We start from the raw sequence: 18,492 nt of genomic DNA, 5'->3' as shown, positions 1-18,492 counted from the left end.
AAGCATGATAGCTGAGTGAGCATTGGAACCTGTCTCTCTCAGGTCCTAGTTTGGCCTAGTCGAGGCTGATGGGGGAAAAATACATGGAGAGCGGAGAAGTTGTGAAACGGTATTCACAACAGCTTAACACATTCAAGAACTGTGAGGCAGAGTTGGCTTCTGCGGCAGCTGCCTCATGATGGCGTAAAGCTAACTCAGTGCTAGATTTTTAAACTAAGAAAAACATAAATAGATCACAAGATTGGGGTGTGAGAGATAATCTCCGGTGTCCCTGAAGTAGTGTTTAAAGTATTAAGAAGATTATGGAAATAAATTATTTTGAACTAAATCTTTGTCTCTCACCTTTTTCCTCAGATTCTAAAAATGCTCAACAGCAACACAGAGAGCCCTTACTTGATTTGGAACAATCGAACAAGAGCCGAGCTCCTTGAATTCCTAGAATCTCAACAGGAAAGCATGACAAAAAGAGTGAGAGACTTTTAAAAAATTGTCAGGCTGGCTAGTTGGGATAGTCTGAGGCAGGTACTTTGAGAAGCAGCATGCAAACCTGTTCTGCTTTTTCAGAATAAGTAAGCCAATGTTTACAAAGGTGATGCAGTTTAAAACTTTTAAGCCTAGTTCCATGAAGTACATCTTACTATGACCAGGAGGGGGCTTCTCACTCCCTCCTAGACATTTGTCCTTCTTTGTTTTCTCTGCCACCACCAAACGTATGGCTTAACCCTCTCACCAGCTGTTTGGATACTGGTGAATCTCTGAACATGTGCAAAGTACTAGCACAGCTGAGTGATGAGGTGGATGGGTGAGGACTCTGTGATGCAATTGGTTCTTAACCAGAGAAAGAACTTTACTGGATTACAGTAGAATATAAAATACAGATAGCACAAAGTATATAGGAAACTAACTACACTAGGCTAGGAGCTAAATAAGGAATGAAAAGTAAGTTACTAAGTCTAGCTATAACACCAGAGAGTTGCAAAAAATACCTGGACATCCCTTCACGGGTGCATATCTCTTGTTGGAGAGTTGACACAAGCCCTTCTCTCTCTCTCCTTCCTTTCTCCCTCTCAGATGAACCACACATATAAAAGGCTGTAGACCATTTTAAACTCTCTCCAGGGGTGGGGGGCAGGATCTCCCTTCTGCATTGTGAGTTCCACCATCCTTCCCAGGCTCTATGACTAGACTGCCCTTAGTTATGTAGGCACACACCATGGAGCTGGTTTTATGGTGGCACCAAAAGACTAGAGAAACAGCCGTTTTCCCATCCATAGATGACAGTTTGAGCAAATGGCACACTGCCCTGCCAATTTTTAGTGCGCTCTCCATTCTGACAAGAGCTTCCCTTTTGCAGGGCTTGATCAGAAAGGTGAATTTCAGGCTCGCTTGATGTCTGAAGTTCTGCTTGATGTATCCTTAGCATGGCACCCTCCGCTTTAAGCTGGGCGATGAGATGGAAGCATTGGGATTCTGCCAACCAGCATCCTAGCTCCACAAACTAGGAGAAGACAAAACAAAATAACCTTAACAAAAGCATTTCTAAAACAGCTACAAAACTGCATAAAATTGAGCAAGGAAAAGGGTTTCCTGAGCATAGTACAGGGACACATTTCAACATACAAGAAATTAATACATAGCAATCTCTTTCCCTCAGCAGTGGTCACAGGCAGATACGGGGGTATTCCGTATAGGGATAGGCTGTGTGACTGTACTCTGAGGGAACCCGATTCAATCTCACATATTCTTTTTCGCTGCCCCAAATATTCTGTTATGCGCAGTTTATTGATTCGTCCTCTTTTTCCTGTGCAGAGGGATTTTTTGGATAAGGATCTAAAATTTCTCTTAGCTGACAAGAGTCCAGCAATAACTCTATCCGTTGCTGAATTCCTGGCTTATGTGTGGAGTCAAGGGTAACATTTTATAAAGCCCCCTATGACTGTGCTGTATCCTGAGATAATTTTGCTGTCTGGGGACACGATTGTGCTGCCCTATGAATTTATTCCACAACATTTCTCCTGTTTTGTCTGTATTATTTATGCCAATAAAGGTTGCTGTGCTGCTGATGAATACATAGAACAGCTAGACAATTACAGGGTTAAACATCAGATCAGCTACCTCGAATGCCATTTTTCCCTTGCCCTCCACTTTCCCTTCCAGAAGGATGGGGAACAGGTTGCTTCCTTTCAACCAATGGTTTGAGCATGTTAACATGATAGAATCTGGGGGATCTTCACCATCAGGAGACGAAATCAAACAGCTCACCTCCCCTGCTCTCTTCATGACTGTGCAGGGACCAAGCCAGGAAGCTTCCATTTTATTAGCCTTAAGAGGCTTAAACGCCATGACACTTCTTGCAAGTGTTGTTCTTGTCATCGTTTGAGATTTATTAATTAGAACTTTTATTTCTCCATTTATTAACTTGCCTATATTGTCATGTGACAACATACATTACAACCATAAATCTGTTGAAGGTGGTTCAACCTCTTTGTGTGGTCTGCTCATCCCACTTCTTGGGGCTTTAAACAATTTACATGCCATATTTTTTGGCATTATGAACTTGAACTATATTCCTTCCAAGTAGCAGATGCAAATACACCATGTCTGCTAGTGCCAGTCGTTCTGAGTTCTTTTATAAGTTCTTGGTCATTTTGTTTTGTCCTCATAATTCTCAGTAGTAGACCTTAGGGGTTATTAGTTTATTAGATATGTATACATCTCTCTTCTGTGTCTTCAGCAGCAGTCAAATCCAGAGTTATTTGGGGGGTGGGATGGGGAAGTGGCCCTGGAGCTATCCATACTGTGTGGTTCCTGTGACTCTACAAGCCAGAGTTGCTATTCTGGCAATAGGTGTTGGCTTATCTGTCGTCTTGTTTCACATGCTGGCAGCAGTGCAGGAGGAGGCAACTGTTGAAATGACCCTGATCATCATTGCTGCTGAAGGATGTAGGTCAGGTGACCCCAGAAGCACTGGCAGAGTTTCTACAATTTGGCTTCGCCTGCTCCTCATTCTCAGTGTTTTTGAAGGGAAGTGGGCTGCTGGAAAATTTCCCCTGCAAGTTGAACAGCCAGTTCACCCCTGGTTACAGTATAACTTTCCAATCCCTTTGCATTCCCTTCTACTCCAGCCTGAGATTATTGTATTAACTAAACTATAATGCTGCATATGGAATGAAAAACATTCAAACTAGTCAATGGAGTTCCTGCAGCATTAGCTTTGTCTGGGCTTAGGATGTCTAGAATCTGGGATATTTAGGAGCACGGACGGAGAAGGCATGGTTTCAACAAGATGCATAACTTGTATCTGCAGGAAAGGACAGAAGTCATATCCATTGGGAGCACTGGACAGCTCTCCTCTCAGTTTCCTCTGCCTACATTTTCAACCTTTCCTTGAAAGAAGTCCAGGAAATAAAAACTGGAATCCTGAGCCAAATTCTGTCCTAACTCTCAAATTCCAAAAATATATGAAAGAAGTACACAGCCCTACTTGTGGCTGCCATTGAGCTATATGTAAAGGATTTTGCTACTTTTGTGTTGGATCAGTTTGTTGTTTTTCCCCTCTAGGCAGAGTTTTATTTCTATATGTAACTTACTATGTAAAGGTGCTAAACTACACATTTTTCCTGAAGGGTGACTGTGACAAAAGTTACGGGTCAGAATTTGTCTTCAGCGATCATGCGAAAGAACTTATTGTAGGAGAAATTTTTGTTAGAGTTTACAATGAAGTCCCTACATTCCAGCTGGAGGTGAGGTTCTACTTTTGTTACTAGTGGACTGAAACTTTAATAGTTTTAAAAAGTTACTTTTTAATAGCCAGTTAGACATATTGACAGAGTGTTTGTCAGTGACTAAAACTTTTCTGCCTGCATTTTCAGTTGAATTATGGTTCAGTGGCATTCAGACATAACAATCAACGATGGCTTGCTTATAATCAATTGGTTGAACAAACCCTGGTTATTCTGCCAGATGTTCATAACAGACCACTGTTGTTCAGAATGCCAGTTGGTTTGTAGCTTGCCTACCTTACTGTTTCCAGGCATAGTTCTTAGATGCTATCCTCTGCTGCCTTGCATCGCCAAGGATATAGGATATATTGCTAAGCAAACACTTAGCAGCATTCAGATTTCACAACATACCATAGTTAATACAAATCATGGTTAACAAACCAGGCATAAACCATGGATTAAAATCCCAGTTTAGCAACTACCAACAAATCACACTTTGGACAGCCTGCTTTCAAATCTACACTAAACTGGAGTTTGTTTAAACCATGGCTTTGCAAACTGTGACTTATTGTGAAGTCTGAATGCAGAAAGAATGCACATGTTTGATCCATTAGCATTATGAATGCTTTCAGGAGGTGTCCCAATTTCCTCTTGCCAGGTGTTTGAATGTGGGTTTTAGAGGTTTAGGATAGAATAATCTCATATTATAGAACTCCTTTGCTGTTCAAAGCATGTTGGTCTATTTTTAAAGTATTTTGGTCTGATCTCTTTGGAAGTATCTAGATCCAAGAAAGATCCGCTTATTCAAGTTGGAAATTTTTTTAGTATCTGTGCTGATGCAAGATTTGATTTTTCTCACTGAATTTAAATGTGCTAATAGAATTATGTTCAGTGACGTTACCTACTGTATTCTTATCCTGCAGCTTCCCAAAGCATTTGCTGCAAGCCTTTTAGATTATATAGGCTCACAAGCACAATACCTCCATACGTTAATGGCCATCACTCAGACTGGGAAAGTAGAGTCTAACCAACATGGGGAGAGGCTCAGAAGGGTTGAAATGGCTTTGGAGGCTCTGAGGAATGTAATGAAACATAATCCAGGTAAGTTGCATCTATCTTAAGTCGCAAGTCTTCAGTTCTTTTGCAAGCATAGCACTTATTGACTATGGGATCAATTGAGCTACAAAATGACTGACAACACATGTGCCAGAATTATTATTTTGCCAGTGTTGAAGCCAGAACTGTGGGTAGCAAACCAAGAGGGTAGAAAACAAGAAAAACAAGCCGAGCACCAGCAGGTTCATTGTTTTGAAACATGCCAAAAGTCAGAACCATGGAGGATTCCTCTCCACCACTGAAGGACCTCATCTTGCCATTTGACTGCTGCTATCAGTGTGCATGCAAGAGAAGCAGGAATTCTCTGTGCATGCTTGCTAGCCACAGGTCCTCCCAAAAGATGGTCCAAAAAAGTCTTTACAGGGACTCTCAGACCAGCAGGTAGGAATCCTGTGGGTGGAAGATCACTGTCTCTTTCCAAAAATGGGGCTTAACTTTAGCTTTTGGATGTCTAAATGAAAACTCAGTTGAACAGTTTCTTACCAAGCTATTGTAAGATACATATAATCACATAGACACAGTTATTCTTCAGCTTTATTACAGATCTTTAAAAGTACTGTTTCCTTTGCTAAAAATTACATTTCACTTATTCGGTTGATTTAACTCTTGTTTCATTTGTTTTCTTCATGTAGGTTCAGAGTGTGAATGCATTGGGCACTTTAAGTTAATATTCTCTCTTCTACGAGTCCATGGAGCTGGTCAAGTACAACAGCTGGCTCTGGAGGTAACAAAAATTGTTAAATGTTGCTGTGTTGACCACCAGATATTTGAGTTGGGAGTGCATTGTGTAAATAAATCAATGTGAAGTTCACTTCCTGTATGGCCAGAGACTTCAAAATTGGATGTGGTGATTTATGCACCACTGCATCCTTATAACCCTGTAAAAAGAGTTCAAGGATTCTTCTTTTGATTACCATTAATATGACTCATGTCATATTACTAATGATGACAGTTCCTATGCCATCTGTTTCATACTAACTGTAATAATATAACAAGAAAAGCTGAGAAGGGAAATGAGATTTTAAAAGTTATCAAGCATTAAGATTTTAAGCTGAGGAAAATGGAGCCAGATTTATTTAGAAAATGTGCATACTACCTTTCCAGACCTGCTTGAGAGGGCTCACAGCTAAAGCAGTAAAACAGAATAAAGAAAATAACAGTAAAAGCAATAAACTTCAATAAGAACAGATTAAACATACCAATAAAATCAGCCATTAAAAACAAACCAGGGCATAAAAAGACATAAAACAGAGCAGTCTAAAACGATGATGATAAAACAGTCCTCAGGCTAGGAGCAGACCATAAGAAAGCTAAAAAAAAAGGAACCCCTTAGTTAAAACCCTGAGTAAATAGCAATGTTTTGGCCTGGTGCCTAAAGGAGAGAAAGTTTAGTGCCAGGTGAGTTTCAAGAGGGAGGGCATTTCAAAGGCAAGTGTGCACGGCATACATACATACCTGTTTTGATTGGGCGGAGCTCAAAAGAATGCCATATTGTTCTCAGGGCAGAAGGAATGCATTAGCCCACTGTGGTCAGTAAATGTGTAGCACTGCATGGCAGGCACCCTGATCCCTTCTTGAAGGAATTTATAGAAGTGTCAAGTTGCCAGTTCAAGCTTAGCTGGTGTTAATTTTGTCCTTTTTTCCCTCCCCCACAGGTGGTGAACATAGTAACTAGTAACCAAGAATGTGTTAATAATATTGCAGAGGCAATGGTTCTTTCCAACTTACTGGCCCTTCTGCATTCACTACCTTCAAGTACGTAAAGCTTATGTTGAACCTTTCAATGACAACTGGACTGTCTACAATATAGAGAGTTGTAAAAATACCAACAAGAAAAACCATACAAAATCCAGTATTTCTGCCCTCATTAAGCAGCACAATAACTCTAATTCTTACAGCCTGATCTGTGCGAGTTTATGGAAGAATAAGCTCTGTGATATCAGAGGAACATATTCCCATGTAAATCAGCACAGGATTGTGGGCCCTGTTCCTGAGAAGAACGTTTTTGAATTCAAGTCTGTTTAGAAACCCTGGTTTGTAACCTTAGAGGATTTGTACTGCATTCTTAAATCTTTTGGGGCTAATTATAGTTATTTGCTGATGCTGGTTTAGGGTTTACTGAAGTGTTCTTCAATTATTTCTGTGCTTCAGGGCTTGGTCCTGGCATTCAAAACAGATGCAGAAGCTAAGCTTAATAGCCTTTGTTGTACACTATGTCCTAACATCTGTTCACAGTTGCAGACATCACAAATGATGGGGAGTGTGGTTACCATTTATTGCAGTTCCTCACCAATATTTATTGTGAGGATATGATCCCTGCATGGTAGCTATTAAGTAATTATAACCTACTCATAACAGAGGAGATGTTATGAATTACTGGACAGTGAGAAATGGGTTGATCAGTAATTCAGAATCATACATTTATTCAGCTATGCAACACATCCAAGCCTATGCAAAAAGTGTCAGCTTTCATTCTTGGGTTAGAGATTAGATCTATAACACCATTAATTGAATAATTGAAGAATGCTGCAGATTGTAAGTATACATCTACAGGCTTAAACGCCATGGGAGCTTTTTGCTCCAGTTTTTGAATCAGAGCCATCTCTGCAAGTCTGCCTCATGCCTTGTTGTTGTTTAAATCTGCCTATCAGACAGAAATTAAATTTTGGGTTTTCTAAGAGTTGCTTAATCTCGGCAGGCCGGCAGCTGGTTCTTGAAACTCTGTATGCTTTGACATCTAGTACCAAAATCGTTAAGGAAGCTATGGCAAAAGGTACAGTAATGTTACTTTTCCTTATCTGTTTATTAAAGATTCTTTTTAAGTAGTTTATTGGATTTTTTAATTTAACAGCAACAGTAAAAGAGACATATACATTAAAAAACACACCCCTCAGTATTCATAAAAACCAAATACGTTTTCTGAGTGGTACAAAATTATATGTAAGGGAAGAAGCTTGTAAAATTATATATCCACGTTGTGAATTCACATTTCAGTCTTCCTGCAGAGAAATAAGAAAGAGCAATAGGAGCAGAAAAAGAAGGGAGAGAAGAGCGGCGTGTGAGCGGGGAAACTGCAGAATGAGAAGGCCCAGTAGTTGTGGGGCACTATTGTGGTCATCAGGGCACTTCAAAAACATTAATATATTACATTACTCTTGTTGCATCCAGCATGTTTGCCAAGTTGCTCTGACTAAACGAGCCAATTGCCCTTTTACCCTTTTCTAGGTGCTTTAATCTACTTGCTTGATATGTTCTGCAACTCAACCCACCCACAAGTTCGATCTCAGACGGCAGAGCTCTTTGCCAAAATGACAGCAGATAAGCTGGTGGGTCCAAAGGTGAGCGATTGTAGTTTCCTGTATGGCTGCAGGTGCAGGCGGCTAAGAGCATAACAGAATGCATGCCGGAATGCAGTCTCGCGGCTTTGATTGCACTTGCAGGGCCCTGTCAAAAAGGTTGTCCATCATATTATTAGGAGCAGATACATGGGTTGGATCCAAAGAACCATGAGTAAGAGGAGGGGCAGCTGCTAGTGCTATTCTGTAAACACATTCATACAAGTTAGCACAGTGCTATAGTAGGTACAGGGCTCATTTTGAGGGGGAATGCACAGCAATGCAGTTCCGGCAGTTCCCCAAAGAGGTCACATGTCAGGTGGCCCTGCCTACCAGACTCTCAGCCATTTGGGCTCGTTTCGGCCTGGATTGGGGCCAAAACAGCCTGGATCGGGCCTCTGACGGGTGGTGGATCACTCTCCTGCTCAGCAGTGGCCTGATCTAGACCATTTTGCCTTTTGGCCATTTTCAGCCCCTTTTTGCCATTTTGGGCCCAGTTTCATCCCTGAATGGCCAGGATTGAGTCCAAAACAGCTAGGATACGGGATGTCAGGGGGTGTGGCATATGCAAATCAGTTATGCTAATGATACACTTCTGGTGATGTCAGGGGGTGTGGCATATGCTAATGAGTTCCTCCAGCTCTTTTTCTACGAAATGACCCCTGAGTAGGTATATTCTGCAACAATGCTTATGCTTCCAGTTGTGTAAGTGGAGTAACATCATTTGATTTAGTTTCACTTTTCCTGCCCAACTTTATTAGAGCAAGTGTAAAGCAGTTGTCCTGGGAGCAGAATACATCTTCACACAGAAGGGCTTATTTAATTGGGCACATTTAAGTGCAGATTTTGCCACAGTACTTGTTACCTTGTTCTATTGTATTTCTGCAATCTGTATAATTTTTTCTAGGTTAGGATTATCCTTATGAAGTTTCTGCCTGGAGTGTTTATGGATGCCATGAGAGATAATCCTGAAGCTGCTGTTCATATTTTTGAAGGAACACATGAAAATCCTGAGTTAATATGGAATGACAACTCCAGGGAGAAAGTGTCCACCACTGTTCGAGAAATGATGCTAGAGTATGTCTCAGTAGTAAAATAATTTCTATTTTGTGTAGCCAGATTCATGATAACGCTTAACAGATTACGAAAGACCAAACAAAATGCTGTTGGAAATCTTGCAGTTCTCAGCTGAGTGAAGCTACAGCATAGTGTATTGAGTAGAATAATGAAAATATCTGTGTTGATTAAAACCAACCAAAACCAACATTCGCTTATTTTAGTTGGAATCTTAGATAATGGAGAGGGGGGAGTCTTAAAATTCATTTCTTTTTTACTCCACTTAATGGATTGTAACTCTTAATTATTTTCTTTCTGTTTTAAAGGCACTTTAAACTACAGAGGGACAACCCAGATATTAACTGGAAGGTAAATAAATTTTAAATGTTTGTTAGGCAAACAGAAGAGATGTGCAACATGAATGTGGTGCTTGTTTTGTGTTCACGAGCCATTTTCTCCTTGGGTTAGTGTGGGAAGTAGCAGCAAGAGTCTTTTCTCACTGCTTACTGTTACTGTAATAATCTGAAACTACCTTACAGAACTTGCCCCTTAACTGTACAGCTTACATTGGACTTGCCTTTTAGTGGACAAGGAGAATAACTGTTTTGCTGTCTGATTGATGCAGTTGCCCGAGGACTTTGCTGTGGTATATGGTGAAGCAGAAGGAGAATTATCCGTAGGGGGAGTCTTCCTAAGAATTTTTATTGCCCAGCCGGCCTGGGTCCTTCGAAAACCTAGAGAATTTCTCATTGCACTGTTAGAAAAATTCACAGAACTACTGGAGAAGAACAACCCCCATGTAAGTGGAGCACGTTAGTTTTATGTTAGGTTTGTTTAGCTACTAGTTTTGAATTTTTGAAAGCTGAATTAAATTCCTTGGGTATGTGCCCAGTTCTGTTTCTGTATATAATGTTGAATCAAGAACTTTAAAGACCATCAAATGTGTGTACAACTGAACAAGCAATAGTGCAATATGAAAGGCACAAGTAAATAAAGATTCTGTAGATATGGTTGGTTTTTCTATGCACCTTGCTCCAGAAAACCAATTATTCAATAATTAGAAAAGATTATTTGGATTGTGGCTGACCTCCTTCACTCATAAAAGGATAAGCCACCCTGAGCTACCACCAAGCAGTCTTCTCACTTACTAACCTGTGCAGTGTTTACCAAACCATTTTAAGATTCTACGTACATGTGGCATTGTTTTGCAAAATTGGTTACTCATGAGCTTTCAGTAGAATGTTACCCTCTTACAGATCTAGAAATCTCATTCATGTACTTTGTGGCTTGTTTTTTTAACAGGGGGAAACACTAGAAACCGTAACAACAGCAACAGTATGCCTCTTTAGTGCACAGCCTCAGCTGGCAGACCAAGTCCCCCCACTTGGCCATCTTCCCAAGATTCTCCAGGCCATGAATCACAAGAACAATGCCATTCCTAAAAGTGCCATGCGTGTCGTACACATACTGGCTGACAATGAGGTACGTGGGTTTGGGTCTCTTCCAAACAGGTTGACTTTAAAGTCATGCTGATTAAATATATCTCTTTGCCAGGAGCGGAGGACTTCCAGGAGGATTGTTTAATGGCAGAACTTGTCACCCATGCCTCCTCTGATCACAGAGCTGATAGTCAATGACAGGGTTTGAAATTTTTGGTTACGGAGGCAAGTAGCAGGCATGTTAAGCTTGGTTCGTACAGTATAAAATACTGTACTATGTTAAAATGCACCTATGTTCTCCAGTTTGGAGTACAATAATTAATAAGGTGCAAGCAAACTTCTTCCATGAATGGAAGCGTTAGGAATGTGCTCTGTCAAGGGTAGCACAGCTTGTAATATAGGTAGCTAAAAGACTGCTCTGCTGGATCCTTTTTGTCACACTTGTGTACATATTAGGGGTGTGCAATTTGGTATACCTAAATAACAACAAATAATAGTAGAGAATCCTGAATAAAGTCAGGATACTGAATAAATCAATGCTGGATAAACTCAAATTTATTTACTACCTTTTAAAAGCTGGCTGACTGCTCTTACAAGCTCTTCCCCACCCCCACAACTTTCCAAGGCTTTCCTGGGTTTTTTCCCCCCAGGGAAGGGAGGAGTGAGGCAGGAGGGCGGGGGAGTGAGTGAAATAGTGAGGTCCCCTCCTTGCAGGCTTGTAATGGTTTGATGTTGGTTATTGGTTCTGTTGAGCTTGCAAGAGTGTCTTTCCTTCCTTTGGTTTGGTTTTTTTGTCATTGGTTTTGTTGTGCTTGTATTGGCCCTGGGCTCCACCTACCTGGGTTCTTTGAGTGATACTGGTTCTGTTGTACTTGCAATAGAGTCCTTCCTTGCTTCAACTTGGTTCTTCTGAGTTTCTCTGGTTTGACATTGATTCTGTTGGGAGGATCCTTATTGGACAGGTAGGACTAGATTCTTATTGGACAGGTAGGACTAGATTCCCTGCAGATTTGGTGAAGTTTGCTTGAAAAATGCACCTCAGCCCCCCAGATAATTTTCCCCGTAGGGAATAATGACGGAATATATTCAGTATTCCCAGTTTAAACAAAACCCAGCTCAAGAATCTGACCTGGATTTCAGAAATACTCATTATTTATGTTTCAGGTAGATAGCCATGTTGGTCTGTAGTTGAAAAGCTAGATCAAGGTCCAATAGCATCTTGAAGATCAACTAGATTTGCACGGTATGAGGTTTTGAGAGTCAAAGCTCCCTTAATCAGAACTTTTGACTCTCTGAAGCTCATACCTTGGAAATTTAGTTGGTCTAAGGTGCTATTGGACTCCGATCTTGCTTGGTATTCCTGAATGCCCGAACTTAATGCAGTCAAGGTTCTTTGCTGCACATCCCTAGTACACACCACTGTGGCATCTATTAGATGAGACTCTACAGATTGTATAAAAGCCTTTTCTTTTTTTTGCACAGCTTTGTGTTCGTTCAATGGCAGCGCTAGAGACAATTGGCCCTTTAATGAATGGAATGAAGAAGCGACCGGATACTATTGGGGTAGCCTGTGAAGCACTTAATCGAATGTTTCAAAAAGAGCAAAATGATTTAGTAGCCCAAGTAAGCGAGCTTCATAACTTTCATTATTGTGTGGCGTGTAGGTTTACGGTCTAGATATATACAGTTTCTTGTGCATCTTTCAATCCAACCAGGGTGGGTGAACGAGTGAGTGTGTATGGAGGAATTTCTCATCTAAAAAAATTTTGGGATAGTCTGAAATCACTTTATACCGCAACATAGTCGGGTATGGCCAGCAGCTGGATGGGAGACTTGTTGAAATCTTATTTAAGCTAAATTGAGTTCTGTGATGTGGGGAAATGCAATCAAAATGTAACAAATAATAAAAATGCCCATTTTGCCAAACTGTAGTTTGTGTGTGCGCGCACACACTCGCATTGATAGAACAGTAGTCTGCATCACCAGGCTAGAATGTGGAACAGCTGTCTTCTTGAGTGCTGGGTAGTGAATTCCTCTTTCAGTATTTCTGCTGTGCATTAATGTAAAGATTTTATTCTGATTAAAAAAATCTTCCCACCGGTCACATAGGTTTGTGGTAAATGCTGAGCTGGATGCAAAGACCAACATGAGTCTCGGAGTGTTTTTTGGACCATCATTAAGTAGCCTACAATTTTGTTTTTATAGGCTTTGAAGGCAGATTTGGTTCTGTATCTGCTAAAATTGCTTGAAGGCATTGGCCTTGAAAATCTGGAAAGCCCTTCAGCCACAAAAGCTCAAATTGTGAAAGCCTTGAAATCTATGGCTCGCAGCCTACAGTATGGAGAACAGGTAAGCATCCCATAACAGACTCTTGAAGCTCTTTTTAAAGTATATCAAGTAAGGGAACTCCCTTGCATTTTCAGTTTTACAAAGAACAGTATTTAGAAGCTGTCTCTTAAGAGAACAGCACTTCTTGAAATTAAAGTATTAACTGATCCTTTTAACCAACCGGTGTTCTCTACAATTTGTGGCAAATAAACAGAAAAGACAATGGGTAAAAAAAAAAAACCCTATGAGTTTCCTTGTTTTTCAGGTAAATGAAATCTTGTCTCGTTCCTCTGTGTGGAGTGCCTTTAAAGATCAGAAACATGACTTGTTCATTTCTGAGACTCAAACAGCCGGATACCTCACAGGTTGGTAGTGGCTCCTGAAGTCATGCATTTCCTCCCATTCTCCTTTACTTTTGAGTGTTCTGACTTATTTGGCTATCCAGAAATAACACCTTATTCCCATCCACCTTGGATGTTACATGTTGAGTGGAGTGGGAAGCTGAAATGGATCGTAGGTTAAAAACTACTACTGGTAAAACAGGAGCTCTTATACAGTTCTGTTTCACCACTGAAGATAGTGCATAAGTAATCAGCTGGTGAAAATAGGAGACTAACTTCCCTGTAGCTGACTCTGGCCTTAATTCTGAATTTGCACTTCTGAAGGGCTTGGATATACTTTATGAAGTAAACAATTAACCTGTCACTTCCAGACCATCTCAGACACTGTGGAAATATGCTTCACCTTGGCTTCAAAGTGCTTTGCTGTCTGTACTTCCCTTGCTTCTGGTTTCTTTCTCCCTCAGGTATCTCCTCTCCTTCCCTTCTATCTGGTAGCAGTCCCCTTCATCTCAGAAGTGGGCTTTAGATCTACTCTGGCAGGCAGCTTGCTAAACTTCTCTCTAGTGCTCTAAAGCAGGTAGATACCACTTTGCTCAATGCATGTTGCATCTGCTCCATTCCTCTAATGAAATGCTAATTAGGTGCATGGCATATGGTTGTAGCAAACTTAAATCTGTTGTAGACATTGCAGAATGTCAGCATTGGCTTAATTTGCAACAGTGACTCACTTGTTCTGGGTTCACATTTTGTTTTCTGAATGAAGGTATCAATGTTTAAAATGTACATCCTCAGTAACGTGCTTTTTCATTAATGAGAGAGGAACAAAAATCTGATCAGTACACAAATTACAGGCATTCTTGAGAGATTCAAAATCAGATCAACATGGACATGCTGTAGAGAGATGAAACCAGCTTGGTTGTCTGAGATGAACAAGCAGCTTGAAATATACTCATTTGCTTATTGAGCATCTTTTACAAATATTCTCCCTCCCCTTTCCTGAAACAGGTCCTGGTGTTGCTGGCTACCTTACTGCAGGGAGGTCTTCATCCGTCCTGCCCAGTGTCCCACCTCCGGTGGACCACGAAGCTGGAGATACCAATTAAAGGACTTGAAATACCTGTGTGAGAGACTCCACAGCAGACTGGCCAGTGACGAGGAAGGGCCCCGATCCTTGGTCTAAATAGTTGAAACAAATTTTGCCTGCCTTTCCAGTTTCATGACAGTGTTATTCCTTTTTCTATGAATATATTTTTTTTAGAAAAAATTTCACAATTCTATCACATTGTAACATAAGAAGAAAGTACTCTGTGGATCAGCTTAAATGGAGTACAGAAGAATTTTTTTTCTTGCTGTACGTGAGCACATTTTTGTTCCTTTATATTTTTGTTTACAAGACTGTGAATCAAACAACACTTTTCCTAGTTTTTTGTATTTTATGAACTAGCATGACTGGAGTTGAACTACAGTCTTGACGAATTGGGCTAAATCACTTGATCCTCCCATTCTCTTTATGAAGAACACTTTCCTCCTTGTCTCCAAGTTGGATGTGATCATCCTCTCTGAACTTGGCTGACTTGATGTTTACTTGTGTCCACAATCATTAACATTACCCTTCACGAGACCTAACAGGATATTTGTATGTATAACTGGCTTTACCAAATTGAAAATTTAAAATGAAGCAAAAAAAACTATTTAAAAAATAACATGTTATATAAAAGCATAGTGTAATTGTGATATGTTCTATACATTATCCCGTATATAAAACTTTCTATATTGAATGTACATTATACAGATCATTCATATGTACATAAAATTTTAAAAATAAAGGGAACCGAAATCCTTGTTAATGAGACAGACTTCCACTACAGTAATTCTTTGTAACACCTGAATGATTTAGTTACCATTTTTCTTTTTTCCCTAAAAATGGATGGCTTTTACAACCTACTTTTCTTGGGATAAGCCCTGTAAAATCTGTTTGTATAAAAACAAGTAAAATAGTTATGGAGTCTCAAGGAATCCTGGAACCAGCTGCCTAAATATATATTACAGCAATCAATACATGACTGCTGCCAAGCCACATCTTCTCAGTAAGCTCCAGAGAAAACACATACAATGCTTTCTTTTTTTAGACATTGCAAAGGGCATGGGACAAATGCAGGATGGTGAATGCCACATATATCCTCTAGCACAGCTCTGCTTACAGAATACCAATTCCCCGTCCTTACTGCAGCTTCCTGTGAAGGAGTCAAAAAGGATGATGGGGGAGCAGAAAGGAAACATGGTGAAAATCCAATCTGCTCGCAGTTAATTGACTAGCAACCCATTATCTCATCCAGTTAAGCCTCAAAGGCAGCCTTGATCTGCAGTAGCTACTCCGCCTCACCATCGTCTGAGTGTCAAATCCCTCTTGGGACTGTGTCATGGCAGAGCTGGCTGTGGTCCTTAAATCCCATTTTTGTGAACAGTAAAAGTTTTCACTGAGAACAGGAGCCTAACAATGCTAATTGCCAAGCAGAAAAAAGAAAGAATTCAGTCCCCGTAAAGAGAGCTGAATCTGTATTCTTCCTCATTATCATAGGTAACAGGTTTTTAGCCTAGCTTTAACACTGTCCAAATTATGCTAATCTGATATGCAATGAGAAGATAAGGCTGGCTAACAGTAAATACTACTTCTAATGGACAATTAGTATAGAAAATAGTTTTTGTTGCAACAGTGTAGCTTAGGTGTGTCCCACTTGTTATCAGCACAGAGGAAAGAGACCAGTCGTACTTGAAGGGTGGAATTTATTAAGGCACTAGAAGTGCAAGAGAACAAAAACTGTCATCTTAGCAGCATTGTATCCATCATCAGTTGAAGTGAGAACAAGAGTGTTAAACAGTAGAATTTTGTTTACTGATAGACTTAATATTGCTGTCAGTAACAGCGGCATTATAAACCTGTATGAGCTTGTTCTTTACACATGAATAATGTAAATACTGGTCATATTTAAATTCAGCTGGATATTCTACATTCCTTGCTGCTGGGTATAAACTACAAAATAAGACACACATTACTCTTATCCTTGTTAAACAGTATTATAACAAAATTAAACTTTCCACCCCTGTGTATTAATGATACAGCATCTATCCCAATCTATTTTTTTGGCCTTGCTTAGATGTTTGATAACTGGCCACCTACTCAAGGCAACAAAAAAATCATAATCTTCATTAATCTATTCAGCTGTACCCACATTACATGTTTTATTCATCATTCCAAAGTGGGATGCTACATTGAAATATTTCAGTGTACTAAATGAATAATTTTGATGATCACCTCAATGCCGAAGGATAATCGTTTGTGCCCTTATTATCTAAAGTGGGCTATTAAAACTGCCTTAAGTTACAGGAATATGCTTAAATTTACCAATGCCTTAGGCAGACATGTGGATCCTGGATAAATATCCTTACATTTTCCTTGGTCTTAGTAAAGCCATTTTGAGGTTATGGATGTTGGAGGAATTTTGAAAAGTATAAATGCTCATCAGTCTGAAGTGGTACAATTCAGTCTACCACCTCTGCACTCTTTCACTGCTGCATGTATAGACCAGGCCTAATTATGATGCTGTTAACAACTAGAGATGGGCGGTCAACTGCTTGGCTTGATCAAGCAATTCTAGTTTTGCAATTCCTGAGAGGTGAACTTCATCAGGCCCATCTGCTATGCGTAAGGTCCGAATGTAAGCAAACCTGCATAAGAAAGTAGAGAGCTCAGTTCAGGGTCATCGCAGAAGACCTGGTTGTCACCTTATGCCTTAAACTCCCACTTTTGCAGCTCTGTGCAAGCAGCGACCATCCCTACTGGGATGTGATAACCCATACAAGCTACCTGAGCCTTTAACTTACATCTGAGCCAAAGGGAAATCTTCGGAGAACCCAGCACCTCCACAAACTTGAATGGCACAATCAATCACTTTAAGGACTGCTCGGGGTACTGCCACTTTGGTCATAGAAACCTGTGAAGGTAAGTGAGATCACTGTTCCTTTCAAAAACAGCACAGTAGAGAAGGAGCTACCACATTCAGGTGTATGGATTTGACGAGTTTATCTGTAGCCAGTTAAGCGAGGAGGACTGTGGGTGGGCAGCAATACACCATAGAGATGCTGATCATAGCTAGATTCTGTAGTTTCTACTTTGCTGACCAGACTGCTCTAAAAAGTTTTTGAAGTAACTTTACTCCGTATGTGCCCGTTAAGAGCCAGCCTAAACAAAAGGTTGCTGTTGTTTTCAGAAGACAGTCTTCATATGTAGAAAGTAAAAAGCAGAATAGAGTTGTGTAGCTGTATAACTACAGATAATCCTTGTGCCCCTGACTGGGCAAAAAGGCAGGATGTAAATAAAACAAGCTTGGCACACCCATAGTGCTCAAACACTATTCGCTTTCTTGATCAGTTGAACCAAATGGCTTACATGTTCCAAGCAAGAAGTACAGAACTATCTACAGTGTGTATGCGTAACAAAAAAAGAACCATGAAAATTACAAAGAACTATTCCACTTACTAAAGTATGCAGAGAGAGAACGGACTGTATGGACTTCTAAAAGATGTCTCCCCCCCCCCCATCAATTGGTAAGCTGAAGTTACACACACACACACACACACTTCTGTTTTTTAGGCTTCTCTTTTTACCTCTTTTCTTGCTGCTCTGTTCCCCACTGTGTCTATGCTGTGGGCTGTTTTCAGTGTAAGCAGTCTTGCCTGTTCAATAGCAATCCGGCATTCAGCAATCCAATGAGCAACCACTTCCTGCAGGACCACAAAGACAAAAATGGCAAATCTGTTTAAAAAAACCAAAAAAACAAAACCTAATGCTCACTCTTAAGTTAATGTTTTCCAAGCACACAGATCAAAACAGGTGCCAAAATCCATTACATCCATTTCCATTGGCAAATTAAACGGTTACATAATAAACCTTTTCATTAAAGGATGTAGAAACTGTAGAGGTTAAACTACAATACTAATGAATTTTCAGATTCAAATGCCACTAGGTTATATTGCTGTTCCAACTGTCACACAATTCTATTCATGAAGGTTTGCTGACACACTGAAAACTATATACATTTCACACAGCATGGCTGCTGCTCCTCTCTTCAAAGTGGCCCCCTCTCAAAGCTGCTTT

General features: G+C 40.2%; 2 protein-coding genes across 2 annotated transcripts in view; one reads left to right on the top strand and one right to left on the bottom strand.

The window, feature by feature from the left end:
• Window positions 1-15,189, top strand: part of DNAJC13 (DnaJ heat shock protein family (Hsp40) member C13) — a 64,578-nt gene extending 49,389 nt beyond the window's left edge. Inside the window, exons 42-56 of the mRNA XM_054991330.1 lie at window positions 355-468; window positions 3,627-3,743; window positions 4,646-4,823; window positions 5,471-5,562; window positions 6,494-6,593; window positions 7,537-7,611; window positions 8,064-8,176; window positions 9,081-9,250; window positions 9,556-9,598; window positions 9,855-10,028; window positions 10,532-10,711; window positions 12,151-12,291; window positions 12,874-13,017; window positions 13,262-13,361; window positions 14,343-15,189. Coding sequence (XP_054847305.1) covers window positions 355-468; window positions 3,627-3,743; window positions 4,646-4,823; window positions 5,471-5,562; window positions 6,494-6,593; window positions 7,537-7,611; window positions 8,064-8,176; window positions 9,081-9,250; window positions 9,556-9,598; window positions 9,855-10,028; window positions 10,532-10,711; window positions 12,151-12,291; window positions 12,874-13,017; window positions 13,262-13,361; window positions 14,343-14,440 — 1,839 coding nt within the window. The 3' untranslated portion in view covers window positions 14,441-15,189. The remainder of the gene's footprint in view (window positions 1-354; window positions 469-3,626; window positions 3,744-4,645; window positions 4,824-5,470; window positions 5,563-6,493; window positions 6,594-7,536; window positions 7,612-8,063; window positions 8,177-9,080; window positions 9,251-9,555; window positions 9,599-9,854; window positions 10,029-10,531; window positions 10,712-12,150; window positions 12,292-12,873; window positions 13,018-13,261; window positions 13,362-14,342) is intronic.
• Window positions 15,190-16,104: 915 nt separating this feature from the next.
• The window catches only part of ACAD11 (acyl-CoA dehydrogenase family member 11), a 37,824-nt gene continuing 35,436 nt past the window's right edge, over window positions 16,105-18,492 (bottom strand). Inside the window, exons 18-20 of the mRNA XM_054991261.1 lie at window positions 18,003-18,119; window positions 17,220-17,329; window positions 16,105-17,063 (exon numbers count right to left, since the gene is read on the bottom strand). Coding sequence (XP_054847236.1) covers window positions 16,949-17,063; window positions 17,220-17,329; window positions 18,003-18,119 — 342 coding nt within the window. The 3' untranslated portion in view covers window positions 16,105-16,948. The remainder of the gene's footprint in view (window positions 17,064-17,219; window positions 17,330-18,002; window positions 18,120-18,492) is intronic.

Source organism: Eublepharis macularius, chromosome 11, assembly GCF_028583425.1.
Source record: "Eublepharis macularius isolate TG4126 chromosome 11, MPM_Emac_v1.0, whole genome shotgun sequence".
Taxonomy (NCBI): Eukaryota; Metazoa; Chordata; class Lepidosauria; order Squamata; family Eublepharidae; genus Eublepharis; species Eublepharis macularius.
Note: the sequence above shows the minus strand (reverse complement) of the source record. Positions and strands in the feature narration are given on the sequence as shown.